The sequence below is a fragment of the Eufriesea mexicana genome, unplaced genomic scaffold, assembly GCF_001483705.2.
Source record: "Eufriesea mexicana isolate 0111107269 unplaced genomic scaffold, ASM148370v2 scaffold2438, whole genome shotgun sequence".
NCBI classification, from domain to species: domain Eukaryota; kingdom Metazoa; phylum Arthropoda; class Insecta; order Hymenoptera; family Apidae; genus Eufriesea; species Eufriesea mexicana.
This window is the reverse complement of record NW_016910515.1, coordinates 408,748-426,193: the sequence shown is the minus strand read 5'-3', so window position 1 is coordinate 426,193 and position 17,446 is coordinate 408,748. Positions and strand designations below refer to the sequence as shown.

Sequence of the window (17,446 nt, the reverse complement as noted above, 5' to 3'; positions counted from 1 at the left end):
ATTGTAGATTGCACTTTCAGGTCCGTTTCCCACTGTAAACATTGTGTTATAATATATGCAGGAGTCTCTAAGCAAGTCGCAGCCTGCTGGCTGTTCTGCTTGTAGCGTACCCACTCGCTCTCTTCCGCTTACACACGCATGCTCGCACTGTCTTGCTGTTGAAACAAAGGACACCGAAGGCACTAGGGAAAACGACACACGTCCTAACCCTTTGACAGCTAGAGCTGAACTGATTTTCTTTACTTGTGTAATCAAAATCAGTGTAATCGAAGACTAAATATATTTTCTAGTATAAATCTGAAAATTATAACTGTTCCCCGTTCCTTTTATGCATTTTTTATAACAAGATTATTTCTGAATTTGCTGCCGATTATTTACAATTTTTAAGTGCATAAGCTTCCTTTTTAGTTGTAATACCGTTACATTGTGGAAAATGAAAGAAAATAATCTGTCGATATAACCGGATTTCTTCGTTCCAGGTAATGAATTCCCGATCAATTAATACGGTAGTTTGACATAATAGTTCATATTTATTCAATAAATTGTATTCAATCGAAATATTTTGTTTTCTTGTACAACGTTTATTCGTCGACAATAAATTGCAAAACAAATTGTACCCAAAAATCGATGAATGGTTCAATATCTCTACTGTTTCCTTCAGACTTTTATTTCAAGGTTAGAAGATTAGGAAATTCGATTTAACATGTTGATTACAATATCGCATCGTAAAAATTTACGTTAAGGAGAAAAGAAGGAATGGTATATATCAGTTGCTTGGAATAATATTTGAGACAACTTTGTTTTTTATCATCAACAGATGCAAGCCAATGATATATCATCGAATCATTAAAATCGGTTAAATTTCTCTTATTCGTTGTTTATTATCTTCAACGATACCACAAATAATTTAGATGTTTGACTTAAACGAGACAGTCTGTATATGTATCTACGATAACGTAAACAATAGGTGGTATTATAAATGATTAAGAATGGCTACTAATGACATTTAATGAAAAATTGGACTTACGATTCCGTAGATAAGAGGCTAGTATCTTTTATAACAGTTGGGAACTTTTTATACACGAGAGACAAAATGTGCGCAGTTGGCGTACTTGCTATCATAATAACTATGCACAAAAACGTGGCAAACCAGTATCCACTCTGAAAAGTACAAAGTGAGTTTAAAATGTTAACTAAACTATATTTTTAAACATTTTTATAAAATTTTTCGCTTATATAATTACTTACGTACCAAATTACCTAAAAAATGATTACACAGTAAAAGCTTAATTCCTTCTATGACATCCCAAAGTGGTCGGCATTTTGCAGCTCCGTTGCCCATTTCGGATAATACGTGAAATCTCCATTGGTCAAGGTAATTAGCTAGTCGATCTATGTAAATCTTTGTTTTCTGCGCATAAAGTATAATAATTATTACATTTGTGCAACAATTCGTTAAACAGTCACAAAATATCGTATAATCATATTTAGGCATAAGATAGACATCGATAGATCATATAGTATCTGTCGTTCTACCGTCTAATAGACATTTAGTCGTACAATACTGTAAGATGCTATCCCGGGGAAAGAAATCGCGAATCGGCGAATGCTAATTAACGATCAATAAAAGCACGTCATCGAGCTTTGCAAAGGGCATAAAAACAGGATCTTCGACGACACAGGGAGAGACCTGAGTGAAGAAGCTTTGAAGAATTTTCGTGAAAATAGATTGTGACCGGCACAAGCGTGAGTCGTTCGGTGTCGGAGAGAGACGAATAGAAGCATGTATTCCGTGTATTAAAGTTACATTATTTCAATATTCTTTTCTCGCGTTTAATCAATTTCCGGGTTTGATGTTCATTTCATTCTCTTTCTTTCGTTTCATTCGTTTTCGGTGTCTGAAACCGTTTGCGCATACTCGATATTCCTCCTGATAAAATAAGGAATAGATACGCGTTATTTCTGTAGGCTGAAGACAGAATAAAATCTGTTTTTGGCATTGTACCATACACATTTTCCTTTCGATTTCACTTTTTAATTATGCGATATACATCTTGCGTATAGTGAAGCACGATGTAATGAACGTGCAGTAGCGATAAGCTACGCGGAAAAGTTTCTAAGCGTTAGGAACTTTTGACGATATTGTCAAAGACCTTTGACAATAGCGATCGGCGATTAAGAGAGTTTGGAAGTTTCAAGGAATATCACCATAGGAAATTTGTCAAATTGTGACAAATAAACCCACAAGTAATGTTCGACGTATAAGTGCCATTTGTGATGTCTAAATCAGCAGTTTGGAATGTGTTACATAGAAACTGATTTCATGCATTTCATTTTCAAAAAGTTCAAGAATTACATTTTAACGATGGATCAAATTGAGTAGTATTTTGCCAATGGATGTTACAGAAACGATTATTGAATCCAATGTAATATGTAATATGTAATATGTAATATGTAATATGATACTATTTACCGATGAAGTTTCGTTTACGAAACACGGTGTATTGAATTTTCGTAACAGTCACATGTGGCGCGATGAAAAAACTCATGTACAGCATCAATTTTCTATAAATGTGTGGACGGAGATTGTAGGCGACAAATTGATAGACTCTTATAGAATGTCATGCAGATTAACGGCTCAATCTTATTTACAATTTCTGCAAAATAATCTTCACCATATGTTGCATCACGTTTCATTGGAAACACGCTACCAAATCTCGTTTCAACATGATGGTGCTCCGCCATATTTTCAACGGAATGTACGTGAATTTCTTAATAGACAATTCCTTCAACGTTTGATCGGTCGTATCACTTATGGCGTCATGCAAAAATATTAGTTTATAAAAATCCGATAGAAACAGATCAACTTTGGACATATATTCAAAATGCATTTATTATTATATCCAATACAAATGGAATATTCGAACATTTCTTATAAGTGTCACAAAAAGTAATATATATGTGGGGGTTGCGAGCAGCGTAAGACTCTAGCAAGGGAATAATAAACAGCGACGTCGGCTTCGACTTACAATTAGATGTTCAGGACGATATCTGGAGCGTATGAGAACGGATGAGATATTTATGACTGGGTCGAGTGATTGAGAGGGGAAAGCGTGTGTATGAAAAGAGAGAGTTTTGACTTTGAGTAAGGGTGCAAGGGCGCGGACGAGGCAGATTGTGTGTGGTCAAGACGTAGTGAATAGAGGATCGTGTGTCTGAGAGTTAGAATTAAGAGGAACTTAATGTAATACGTTAACCCTTAGAGCGCGGACGACTCTCTGCCGAAACGCTCCAGAGGGACTGTGCGTGCTTAGCGCTTACGATCGCTGTGGACGGAATACTTTTCGCTCGTGCGAGCTTCGTTGATTAACTGTTCAGGGCGCAACTAACAAGTGATTATTGTAATTCTTTTGCAGCAGGTTAGATAATAAAAGAACGTTATCTTCAACCATCAATTATCTATTAGAATCAATATAATTTACAATATAACTTAACATAAAAATAGGGAACAAAAACTAAACAAAAATTAATAGTTTATTTGTGTATGATAAACTTTTTTATATCGTTAATATTGTTATACGTATACTATATTGTTAATACGTTACTAATGATACTCACAACAGATATACAAAGGAATAAACCCATCCTCGCGTATATTATTTGTTCCATTATTTGTCTTTTTTTACTGCCGATGCTAAGAAACACAGATATATTTGTCTCGCGTAAAGTTACATGTAATACTATAAATGGAAGACCGAAAAAATTGAACAACGCATATATGCGTCCACCTTCCCTGCTGGTAACTTTCGTCGGACGCATATATGCGTCCATAGCGCTCTAAGGGTTAATTAAATAAACCTGTTTTGTTATTAAAAAGGAGTTGTTGTTTATTAGACGCGCAGATCTCGGTCTGCATAGGATTAATCTAGCCAGAAATCCTACATATATGTATATATATTTGAACGCTTATATCTTTTCAATAAAGCCTTTTCGGACGCCATAAGTTTATATGAACTTTTTCCTTTTATTTGACCTCGGTAACACGTGGTCTCAGTTTAGTTGCAATCTTTCTGGACACTCCCCAAACCCCCTTTTCGTATGCAGAGTGTCTCAAGGATCATTGGGCAGGATTTTTCAAGGTGGGAGAGGAATTGTAATAATTGAGAATTTTTGTGATCGTAACGGCGAAAGAAGGTGATGAAAAAATGCGGAAAGGTTAACAGATGATTTGAGAAAATAGGACAAAGGGCAGGGAATAAGTATAAGAGCATTTAGAGATATAAGTTAGACGGAAAGGAGTAGAGGTTAGGAATCTTACAGGTATATAGTAGAGGGAGCCATGAACTCGGCCGATAAGTCAGGTATCTTAGAAGGAGGTGTGAATTAAAAAGGAAGACCACCAAAAGCAATAGGCATAAGTGAAAAACAAGAAAAAGGAAGCAGGGATATGGGAATGTTACTAAGAGAGACGAAACGGAAGAAGGATGAGGAAAAGCAGGAAATGACAGAGGTATATGTAGAACGGGACCAGGATCAAGAAGATGACTATAATAATTACGAAGAAAAAGAACAAGGGAATGATATAATAAGTGAACTGGTAAAAGCAGTCAAGGAACTGATAGAGGAAAACAGAACAATGAGGGATGAGATAAAAGAATTAAAGAAAGAATTACTTGAACGAGACAAAGAAGAAATATCTCAAGTAAAAGAGGATATACATAGATTGGAGAAAGAAGCTAAGAAAGAAAAGGAAGAACGGAGGAAAGAAAGGGAAAGTCTAAAAGCACACCTAAAAGAAGAAGTAAAGAAGAAGTGTACAAAAATAATGGCTGAAATAGGAAACAAGAACGAAAAGAGGAAAGGAGAAAGCAACGACAAAGATATGAGATTTCTAAAGGAATACGTACAGAGGCAAGAGAAATGGGAAAAGAAAACCAATATTATAGTAAAAGGATTGGAACTAAAGGAACAAGATGTCAAAAGGGAGATGGAACATCCTGTACGAGAGAAAGTAGAAGTCGAGTGCGAGTTACTCTGGGTAAAGAAGATAGGGAAAGGAGAGAAAATAAACAAAACATCATGAGAAAGAAAAAGAAATTAGGCAGAGAAAGTATTTACATAGAGCAGGATCTCACCTACATGGAAAGAGAAGTACAAACGGAGATTGCAACAGAAGTGAGGAGGATAAGAATGGAAGTGAGCGGCGAAGGCAGGATATCAAAAGATCTGGGTAGAAGGAGAGTGGATAAAGTGGGAAGACTGGAACCGAAAGGATAAGAAGGATTTTTAAAGGGATCAGGAAATTTAGGAAAGACGGAGAAAGAAACATGTAAAATGTATAGTATGGAATATAGCAGTAATAAAAGGAAAGCCGAAAGAGGTATAGGAAGACCTATCTCGATACGATGTAATAGGTTTAGTAGAAACATGGATAGAAGAAAGAGAATGGACAAAAGTAAAGAGGACACTACCGAAAGGATTTAACTGGCACTGTGAACCGACCTGCAGAAGAGACAAGAAGGGAAGAGCAAGTGGAGGCATAATCACGGGAATAAAAGAGAAATGGAAACAAAACAGATAAAATAATAGAGACCCCGGTATGGTAGAAAGGAAAATTAAGATAGGACAGGAAGGATGGATTTTTAAAATAGTATATAGGAAGCCAGGATCAGACGAAGTGAACAATTACTTGCAACGATTGGGAGAAGATCCGGGATGTGATACAAATTTGGTTGTAATCGGTGACTTCGATACGAGGATAGGAAGAAAGGGAGAAAGAGTAGAATGGGAAGGGAACTTATGTGAAAGGAAATCGAAAGATGATATTATAAATGAAGATGGTAAGAAACTATGGAAAATGGTGAAGGAAAACGGATGGCACACACGGAATGGAAACACAGCAGGGAATGAAGAAGGCGAGTTTATATTCATCGGAGGCAGAGGAGCCACGATAATCGACTATGTATTCACGAACACCCAAGCATGGAATAACATCAAAGACTTTGAAATAGGAAATAGAACGGAATCCGACCATCTACCACTTATAACAAAGCTATGGTACAGCGAAGAGCCAGCAAAAGAAAAAGAGAGGGAAAAGAGGAAAATCATAATGTGAAATACGGAAGCAATAGAACAATATAGAAGGAGGATAGAAAAAGTGAAGCTAGAGAAAAATGGAATAAATGAAATGTGGGAGGAACTGAAGAAAGCAGTAGATAGTTGCATGACGAAGAAGGAAGTGCGAAAACAGGGGAGAAGGAATGATTCAACATGGTTTGATCTAGAATGTGTAAGAAGTAAAAGAAGGATTAACAGAATGTACAAAAGGTTTAGAGCAGGGAAAACAAACAGAGAAAGCTATATAAGAAGTAGAGAGTGTCATAGAGAATTATGGAAAAAGAAAAGGTTAGAGGTAGCGGAAAAATGAACGGCAGAAGTAAAGCCAATAAGATCGGACACGGAAGCATGGAAAATAATAAATAAGTAGAGGAAAAAAAGGGTAAGGATAGGGAACGATGCACCAATAGGAAGATGGAAAACACATTTTATGGACTTGTTAGGTGGTTCAGAAGAAAGAAAAACCGCAATGAGAAAAAAACACGTCGAAAAGGATACAGAAGAGGAAGTAAAAGTGGAAGAAATAGCCGAGCAAATACGAAACTTAAAAACACAAAAACACAGGTAAAGGTAAAGACAGATCCCAAACGAAACATGAATGTATAGTACGGGAATAGTTAGAGACAAATTAATAGAGATAATACAAAGAATTTGGCAAGGAGAAGACATTCAAGGGGCTGGGAAAAAGGAATAATATATCCGCTATATAAAAAAGGATATACGGAGGTAACTTCGAATTACCGAGGAATTACGCTACTGAATTCGGGTTACAAAATCTATGCCGCAATTTTAAACAAAAGATTGACGGACGAAATTGAGAGTAAGGAAATGCTCCCAGAAATACAGACATGCTTCAGAAAAAAAAAGGAGTACAATAGATAACATATATATCCTCCAGCACATCGTAGAAAAGGAGAGATCGAAAACAGGCGACGAAATATACACCTTTTTTATGGACCTCAAGGCAGCATTTGATTCAGTAAACAGGGAAAAGCTGTGGCATGACATGGAAAAAAGATGAATAAGAAAAGGATTGATAGAAAAATAGTGGGGATATACGAGGAAGTAAGAGTGGAGGTGTATGCAAAAGGAGGTAATAGTAAAGAGTTCTGGTTAACGGAAGGCGTACGGCAAGGTTGCCCTCTGAGCTTAATGTTGTTTGCCATATATACAGCGGATGGAAGACTAACTGAGGAAAATGGGCATTGGAGGTGTAGAAATAGGAGGCAATAGGACATGTAGTCTAGCCTATGCGGACGATGTAGTATTAGTTGCAAAAAGTGAGGAGGCCCTAAAGGAGATGACGACGGTAGTAAAATGCTACCTAAAGGAAAAGAAGCTAATACCGAGTTGGGAAAAATTAAAGATGATGGTATTTAAGGAAGGTAGAGGAAGGAAAAAGGACAGAAAATGGTGCTGGGGAAACAAAGGAATAGAAGAAGTAGATAAATTTACATACTTAGGCTATACTCTCAACAAAAACGGAAATAATAACGATCATATAAACAATCTGATCAAAGAGAGAAGGCATGCTAGCGGCAAAACAAGTATAGGGACTAGGCGAAAGATTATTTAGGGATAATTTTAGGAAGCGAATGTGGCTATATGATAAATTAGTCGCAAGTGTAATGAGTTACGGTGTAGAGATGTGGGGTTGAAAAGAATGGGAAGAGGTGGAAAAAGTCCAAACTAAATATATAAAGTGGTGCCTCGGATTGGATAGATGGACGCCAAACTATATAGTACGAAAGGAAACATTAAGGAATAAAGTACACATTGATACAATAAACCGAGCGGCAAGATTTGGGGAAAAGAACGAAACAGATGTCAAAAAGATACTATTAAAAAAGTGTGTGGAAGAAGTAACAAAAGGCCAAATAAAAACAGGGTGGGTAAAACAAAGGATGAAATGTATTAATGAATGTGTGTTCAGTCAAGAAGGATGGGAAGAGTTAAAGAGGAGAGGAGCAAAGGTAAAGACATACTAAAGGAAAGAAGAATTGAAATAGATAGACAAATCCTACACGAGAAAACCCAACAATCAAGATATAACAAGAGGTATAAAGAAATAGAACCCCATATACAATTACCAACATATCTACAGATTGAAGAGAAAAAGATGATGCAAAAAATAAAAGGAAAAGTCAGATGCGGAAACATGGAAGATGACAACAAATATTGGGAAACTGAAGAGAGGAGGAAATGCATATTATGCAAAGAAAAGGCTGGTACATTATGACACATGGTTAAAGAATGCAAAGAATTAAACAGAGTAGGCTTCAGCATACAAAAAATAATATCAGAGGTATACACAGAGGAAGTTACAGAATGGTGTAAAGTATTAGATAGGAAAAGAAAAGAAAAAAGCTTAATAACTGAATAACATTATATAAAGTAACGATAATAGGAAAGTGCAATAAGAGGATAAAAGGGAAAGAACGAATGTATATAGGAAGAAGAATGCATGTATGGAGGAGTGAGGAGTGAGAAAGAGTGAACACGGAGTGACTATACAGGTAGAGAAATAAGAACAGGCTAGATGAAAGGACAATAAATAAATAAATAGTATAAATATATGAAAATCAATGGCAATGAAGAAAAACCAAAGAAATGTAAGATATAAATAAAATAGTTATATTATACCATGCTAGATTAAGTCATATTACGTTATCATATATTATATTATATTATACTGTATAAAATATGTAGATGTATAGAGGTACGGGTGGGTATGTATGGGTATGTATGTATATATGAACGTTTGCACACGCAGGGCACATGTGTATGTATGAATATATATAGGTCTTCTATGAACGAGATGAACAGTGAAAGAGAGATACAAGATAGACTTAATGTAAAATCGAGTCCATTTCTTAGCAGTATAAGCTGAAATAAATAAATCTATCTATCTATCTATTATCGTAGCCTATATTTAGCCGATCTTTAAGGCAAAGGAATGATAATTACAAGAAAATATGACAATCGACATAAATGGGTGATAATAATGTGGGCAACTTTCACCGCTGCTCATTGTCTTCCGGCGGGAGAAAGCCCTTCGTTGGAGTTCTAAGAAGACATCGCTCAAGTCCAAGGACAACAACCACAGATGGGGATTCTTAGAAGCCAAGCTGGGATGTCTGGACCAAAGCTCAGGATACGTTTTTGACGCATTCTCCTACCAGCATACAGCGCAAATAAAACAGTTACCTGGCAGCAAAACAACTCTTTATTATAAAATCTCCTACACTAATTCATGCTGATTGTCATTTTTTGTTTCAATTTTCATTTCTTTGCCTTCAAAATCATGCGAAGGTCATGATGTGCTAGGTCGTTGAATTCGGATAGATAAAGGCTATAACAGTATTAGGTCAAAAATATAAAGTATCATTTGAAAAAACGAATTTGATCTTCAAAGTTTAAAAAAAAAGAAATTTTTTTAAAATTTCTTTTTCAAAATTGTATGGAATACAGAAAAGACAGTAACGTGGATTAAAAATAATTTTTTGTCAGATTATCGCAAGTACTTGAAAGTACCTGCCTAACAATCCGTGGAACATCCTGTATAGCCAAACCCTAATACCAAAAAATGAAATAAATATAGATCGGTCCTTTTTACGTCATTTTATCCTACACTAAAGATAAAGTTTATGGCTTTTTATAACTATCGCGATTTTATAAACAAAAAATGTTTCATATTCGAATATGTATCTAGAAACACGATATCGGCTAGGTCTAGATAGGTCTTTCTTTCAAAGAACTCCTCTATTATGTGCAATACACTTTTTACATTAATGTTACCTATTTTGACCTAGAACTACATTTTATCGTTACTTTTGCAATTGAAGCGATCAATGTCGATAAATCAAATAATACGTACCAACTGAGCAATTTTATCCCCTTGATTATCAATGTAATATTGAATAGTTTTCAAACGAGCAAGCGATTCGTTTATCTGTCGTTGTAGTGGCTGAATTTGTAAATCCAATGCAGCAAGTTTATATAATAACGTGTCTTGCTGTTTCATTAAAGGTTGTACTCGTCTCGAAGTTAAATCTTGCATGTTTATTACTATAGTTTCCAAGCTTCTAGCTGTTAATCTATCACTCATTTGTTGGGTAACCTTATCCAATTGATCCGACAGGGCTTCTAAATCTTTATTCAGAATTTTTCCTTGGATCTAATAACAAATAAACAATCGTAACATTTTGAAATGTTGAAAATGGTAATCGTATTTCAAAGAAAAAAAGGTATACAGTATTTTAGAACAGCGGTCGACAACTTTTCGGACTTGACGGACTAAATACAAGATTCGTAATTTTTAATCTTGCGGACCACCGAATCTTTTCTTTTTCCCGAATCTTTTTAAAAAGAAAAATATATTTGTGAAACAATAATTAGAAAACTTTCATATTATTAATACGAAATTCAATTTTCTATGTAATATAGGAAAATTGAAAATGCTTCATTAATTATATAACTGAATAACTTACAAAAGCTTAAATGCTTATTAATCATTTCTACTATCATTTCTCTGCAGACTACCAAAATTTTCTCATGGACCATCAGTGGTCTGCGCACTACCGTATTAAAGAATTTATAATTGAAGGAGAAAATGTAATTGTTCCGAATTTCATGTACCACGCTGTCCCATCGTTTCTGAAAAGATTTTTGTTAGATAGAAAATTTACAGTCAATTTTATAAAAAACATCATAATTTCTCGAAAAAATATTTCTAAAACTATTAATTTTCTGTTGTTTCTTTATTTCTTTCCTCATTTTTAGATTTTTAAACATGTCAGAGTTGTAAACTATCTTTTTAATCTTTTATCGAAGCGACTTTTATATTTTATTTTATTAACTTTATAAACGTTGCGCGTTTTCCTTGAAAATGAAAAGTATATATTCCCATCTCTTTCCTTTCCATTATGTAACCACTATAACGTACATATATACATATACACACTTACTGATGAAAGTTAAGAAACAACGTAATTGTTTGATAATTTGGGTATATTCTCTAATTTCTACGATTACAAAGGTTGAAACTAAAAATAGCATAATAATATAACATTCCATATATCAGTAAACAATGAGTTTTTTTCAAATATACTTGTGCAAGGACCACAATTAAATTGAATCGAAGAAATAAGACAAAATCTACGTGACATAAATTAAGAAACATACAAAGTACTCACAGTAAGTTGAGATCATTACGTAAAAAACATATTCCGAAACACTTGGTTCACTTTCTGACATCGCTGAATGTCGTTCATATTATAGTTTGTGTTAAATATGATAGGAAGGCAACATTTAACAGATAACAAATAAAGCTTTTTGTAAAAAAACCGGAAAGAAATTAATAAAGGTTCTAACAGCTCTCTTACGACCGACCTCTAAAACTTCTGATTTCAACTGACTTTCAATACTGATTTCAAACTGCTAATCTTAAAATCTGACTTCAAACTGGAAACTGAAACTCTAAACTGAAACTGAAAGATTGCCTCGCCCTTACCCTTGCATCCTTATTTAAACCTTGCGTTCTGCCTTCTTTCACATTCAGGCTTTCTTTCTTGTTCATGCATTGGCCATGCATTTTTCACGCGACCTCGGTGAGCCATGTCCTTCAAACACAGGACGCATTCGTAATCTTTCACTCGTTCATCGGATTCGCCACTGTCATAAACAACCCTTACATTCGATCCTCTTGCACGTGGTGACTTTCATTCTATATCCCAAACGCTCTTAACATTCTTTCAGGGCTGTAATAAATTAATGTCATTATTCTTTCATTATTCATCATACATTATCAAATTTATACCTCTATTTATATAGATAATTTTAATATATATTTAGGATGCTAGGGTTTGAGAGTGAGTACAAGGGAACACTTCTGCCTATTTGGCTGGTGGATAATAAACAGGGGCTTCGAGTTCGGATCGAAGATTGAGGGTGATATTTTGGAGCGCACATAGAAGGACGAGTGACCGTGTGCAAGGATTGTATGGACAGGATGTTTATCAGTGGTGAAAATAAGATACGTCTTAACGTATTTACAAAAATCAATCTCTTGTGAGAAATAGATATGTCTTTGAACTGTACGTCGAAGAGGTTTCGGGAACGCGTCAAGTGTTTACTTCACGCTATAGATAAGAATTAGAGGTCCAGGACGAGCTGCAATTGCATACCCTTTTTCATTACTCTAGTTTTGTCTCTGCGTGCATACACTCAGAATACAGAAGATATACCTTCCTAAGAATAGAATAAAGATAATTATAAAGAACGATAGTTATTTCTTTTTACCCATAATCCGAATAATGAGTGATTGAGAAAGAAAGCTTGTGTGTGAAAGAAGAGAGACTGTTAGGTTTAAATACGGGTGCAAGGGCTGTCTTAGGACCAGCCCTTTACGGAGTTTTTAGTGAGAGTGAACGTGAGAGTGTCGGTCGGTTGCGTAATCATACATAGATACTAGTTTAGTCTTTTAACCTCTTAGACACGGCGGAACTTTACGCGGGGCTGTTTCTCGGTACGGCAGAGTTCAACGCGAATTACGTGTATATGATACGGCACTGCAATGTGTGACGGATAATGCTGTTCTTTACACGAGTACATTGGAATAAAGTGTTTGATGATTAAATTATAATTTTTCATTAGTATTTATAAAAATATTTATTTTTAAAATTTTTTAAAATTAAAGTATGATTTTAACGCTCATTTTAACTTTAACAATTTATTCTAACAATTAATAGTACATTTCAGTATGATACGTCTTAAAACACACAGAGATGGCATCCGGGAAAGTCACTATACTGGTGCGTCGTACAAAAAAATACATCCGCTTAAGCCACTATAGTGGTGCGCCGTACAGAAAGATGATATCCGCGAAAGCCACTATAGTGGTGCTCAGTGCCTAAGAGGTTAATTTATACTTTACTTTTATTGTTAGTTTCATTTAGCTCGTAATAAATACACAGTGCTGGACAAAAGTATTGTCACAGCATGGTTGTTATGGTACAAGTGCTTATAACTACTAAACAAATTGATTTAAAAGGAAAACTTTTTGATATATTCATTTATTATCTATTCTAGTTTATTACATAGTAGAAGCAATAATATAAATACATTGATTCACAAAACAATAACAAAAATGTATTTATTGAACATTTTATGTGTGGGAAAAAGGATCGGGTTTATAATGACTTGACTTTATACTTTGATTTATATTTTATTCTCTGGCGATACACGTATGCGGAGGTTTGAGTCTTGTACGATGCGTGATGCAGACCGTTGACTGTCGAAAGAGTGCGTCGTCAAACCCTTGAGCCAGGGTTTTATAGGCCCTGTGAGGTAGTGTCTTGTCAAACCCTTGAGCCAGGGTTTTATAGGCCCTGTGAGGACCCATTGCGTCACTCAGTCCTGCCTCGAAACCGATAGGCTGACAGTTTCCTCGAAGCAGTATAGATCTCTATGCAGGGTGGCGCTGTCCAAATAAAGACTCCTCTCATATATGGGTGGACAAAAGTATTGGCACACTCGAATAAAAACGTTTAAAAATGACTTGGAATTAAATATTAATATTTAGTTGACCCTCCTTTCCTTTTAAGGACTTCCTTTAATCGTTTGGGCATTGAATCAACTCACTTTTTTGTAAAATCCGGCTCGATTTTATTCCATTCTTGTAAAAGAACATTCTTCGAGTCTGCTTTACTTATTGTACGATGTTTTCGAATCCTTTTTCCCAATTCGTTCCAGACATGTCCGATATGACTCGCGTCTGGATTCTGGGGTGCTGTATTTAAGGAATGAGAAGTATTAAAAATGATCCAATGGCGTACGATGTAAGCGGTGTGCTTTGGATCGCGGTCTTGTTGGAAATTGAAATTCCGCGGGAGATTTAATTTTTCTGCACTTTTGAATAAACTTTGTTTTAATATATTTAAATATGCGTATTTGTCCATAATATCGTCTATAAAAATTAATTCGCCAACACCAGATGCTGCCATGGAACCCCATACCATAACTCCACCACCTCCATGTTTTACACTCGATTGTAAATTTCGAAGATCCAATTCGGTATTTGGGTTTCTCGAAACTAATATTCTACCATCAGATTTAAATATGTTAAATTTGCTTTCATCTGAAAACAGTATGTAGCTCCAAAATGTAGAATCCTTCGTTATAAATTCTTTGGCAAATTCAACCCTCGTCTTTCGATTTTTTCCCGATATGTATGGCTTTCTTCGAGCAACACATGCAGAATATCCAGCAGGTTTTAATACTTTGTTATTCTTTTTATTTTTCAATGCTTTATTTAATATCATTCGGACTTCCGAGGCGTTTAATTTAGGATTTTTCTTCACTTCGTTTACAATTTTATGTTTTTCTCTAACAGATAACGTGAGCGGACGACCACTTCGATTCGCACTATCAAAATCTGATTGATTTATAAATCGTCTTACAATGCTTCTAATAGCAAAACGACTTTTGTTAACAATTTGTAATAATTCGCTGTAAGATTTTCACATTTTATACAAATTTAATATTATTTCTCCTCTCTTCATTTGTCATTTCTTTCGCTTTTCTCGATATTATTACATTTTCTTACTTTGCCTGTTGCTAAACGACTGAAGTTTAGGATGATCGTTGTTAAAAATGACTAATCGGGGTGTCACCTAACTAGATTTTAAAATGACGATCGGAAATTTTTCAAACAAATGCAGATATACTACATTTAACATCGTGTGTCAATACTTTTGTCCACCCATAAAATGTTCGATAAATGCATTTTTGTTATTGTTTCGTGAATCAATGTATTTATATTATTGCTTCTACTATGTAATAAACTAGAATAAATAATAAATGAATATGTCGCGTCGCGTCGCGATCTAAACTCTCGTGTTTCAGGGACGGGTTGTACAGCCGTCTCGCGACTACGACACGTGTTGCCCGCCAAATGAATATTGGGCAACTGTTTCAGTTGCACGAGCAGAAAAACGTCGCCTGTACGACGGTCTACGTTCGAAACTCGTTGGAAAGACACGATGTCGTTGAGCGCTCGTTCGGAAGTCGTTGCAAAGAACCGATGTCCTTGCGTGCTCGATTGGAAGTGAAGTGTCCTGACCAAGGGCGTTCCCTTGGTCCGCGAATCCGTTACCTTGGAGTGAGGGAAGGTTCCCCCGAAAAACCACGATAGTGGAGGAAACCCTCTCCTCCAAGGTGGGGTACCTGGGGTTCACCCGCGCGCCGGTGACCCCATCGGCCGTTTGTTACCCCTAGCGAAGGCCTGAGGCTTCCAACGTGTGCGGACCACGTGGAGCCCTCAGGCCTATTGTCAGCCAAGTCTTAAGAGCCGTCGCCTAATTTCGTTAAATTAGGGATTTCCAGGATTCTCGTGTTCCGCGACACGAGAAGTCAAAAGAAAAAAGATAAAGCAGTCAAACATGCTGAAGGCATGGAGCGGGAAATTCCGATGCCGAATTGTTCGACCCTAAGACCTGGCTGTTGGAAGACCGTAACGGGTCTTCCTCGTTCCACGACGGAACAGAATATGTCAAAAAGTTTTTCCTTCAAATCAATTTGTTTAGTATTGTAGTTATAAGCACTTGTACCACAACAACCATGCTGTGCCAATATTTTTGTCCAGCACTGTATATATTTTAAAATAAAACATCTCTTATTCTTTATATTTCCCAATTAAACAGTAACCCTACATATAATTCTATCTATGTTCTTTTACCTCTGTAAACTTTATTCTCTACTTGTATATGTAAGAGAGCCACCGCCGCCGACGGACAAACCCCGGTGATCGGCGACTTTGATGGCGGCGACTCTGCGTTCTCGATAGCTCTCGATCGTTCCATGACGATCGAGACCGAACATCGAGGAGAGGACAACCGCACGCGTGTCTAGAGTTCAGTTCTTTGACGACTCTGGACGGACTAACAGAATAACGTGCGAAGAATAAACTTTTGAAACAAGAGACCTTTTATTAATTTGAATCCGAGTCCCTCTGGTTCTCCGAACCACACCTTCTACATGTAATACTTTCGATCTTCGAGGTTTTACGTCTTTTGTGGTAGTTTGATTTTTTTATGAGAGATTTTTTATATTATCAATTTTCGAAGCAGGACTGAGTGACGCAATGGGTCATCATAGGACCTATAAGAACCTGGCTGTAGGGTTTCGACAATCCATCGTCTCGCATCTCACAACGCATCTCACAAGACTCAAGCCTTCGCGCATTTGTACCGCAAGAGAATAAAATATAATCAAAGTTTAAAGTTAAATCTTCATAAATCCGATCTTTACCACACCTTTAACTTTATTATATCGTAGAATGCGAAAACGAAATACTTTTCATTTTCAACCTCCAAATATTATACGTAAATTCCCTCTTCCTTGTCGAAAGAACAATTGTGTTTTGGGTGAAGGGGTCGAGACGCCGAAAAACGAACACGATAAAGTGAAGAAAAAGATAGAAAACCTTAATTGTAACGAAAAGAAAGAAAATAATATAATAAAACTGCAATCTTGTTTGCGCACGGACGCGTACTCTTTTTCGCTTCCTTCTCCCATAGGAGCACACGCGTCCGTATCGGTCATACATTTTTCTTGCACAGATCACAGAACAACGACTCTAACGTGGATGTCGAAGGCTCTTTTCTATATCTATTTCGGCAGGTTCGATGACCTACCTAATCGATTGCTAATTGGCTGACTCGGGGTCGCGCGATTTAGCCGATTCGCAATTCGCTCTAGTGAAAATCACGCGATTCGTTCCCCGCGAAGATAACGCGACTCAGTCGATTAGTGTTTTCCTTCAATTTCTTTCATTCCTCTCATCCTTTCCTTCTTTCACAATCACTCTTATGCATTCTATTACCAGTAGCTCGTTTGATTTCCTCGCCGCGGCTGTTTTTTCGCACCTTATTCCTCTTTTCAATGCTCTTCTCTATAATGCTTCTCTTTTCGTCTCTTTCTCTGTTACGTAGCGTGGTGTTCTAATTTTCAACCCTGGTTTCAACCAACCTTTCGGTTTCATATAACGCTATACCCTCCACTATCACCACGAACATTCTTATTCTCCGTTTGAAATTATTTCAAAATATCCGCTCTCCTGTACTTCCTGTTCTCTTTTTGTCGCTGTCATTGCATTCCTTCCTCTTTCATTAATCTGCTTCTTTGTTTCTTCATTCTTCTGCAGTATGTATCTTATTGCGTACTTGATTTCCTTGATTTCTTCGAGTCTTTCTTCTCACATCCTCCAGGTTCCCTTTCTCTTCTTACTTCTTTATCCAATACCATTACTTTCAACTTTTTCGTCTTTATA

General features: G+C 36.2%; 1 protein-coding gene across 1 annotated transcript in view; it reads right to left on the bottom strand.

Annotated features, from left to right (window-relative positions):
* Nucleotides 1–867: 867 nt before the first annotated feature.
* Nucleotides 868–17,446, bottom strand: part of prom (prominin) — a 107,749-nt gene continuing 91,170 nt past the window's right edge. Inside the window, exons 14-17 of the mRNA XM_017903605.1 lie at nt 9,995–10,294; nt 1,253–1,411; nt 1,028–1,161; nt 868–946 (exon numbers count right to left, since the gene is read on the bottom strand). Of these exons, the coding sequence (XP_017759094.1) occupies nt 868–946; nt 1,028–1,161; nt 1,253–1,411; nt 9,995–10,294 (672 nt within the window). The remainder of the gene's footprint in view (nt 947–1,027; nt 1,162–1,252; nt 1,412–9,994; nt 10,295–17,446) is intronic.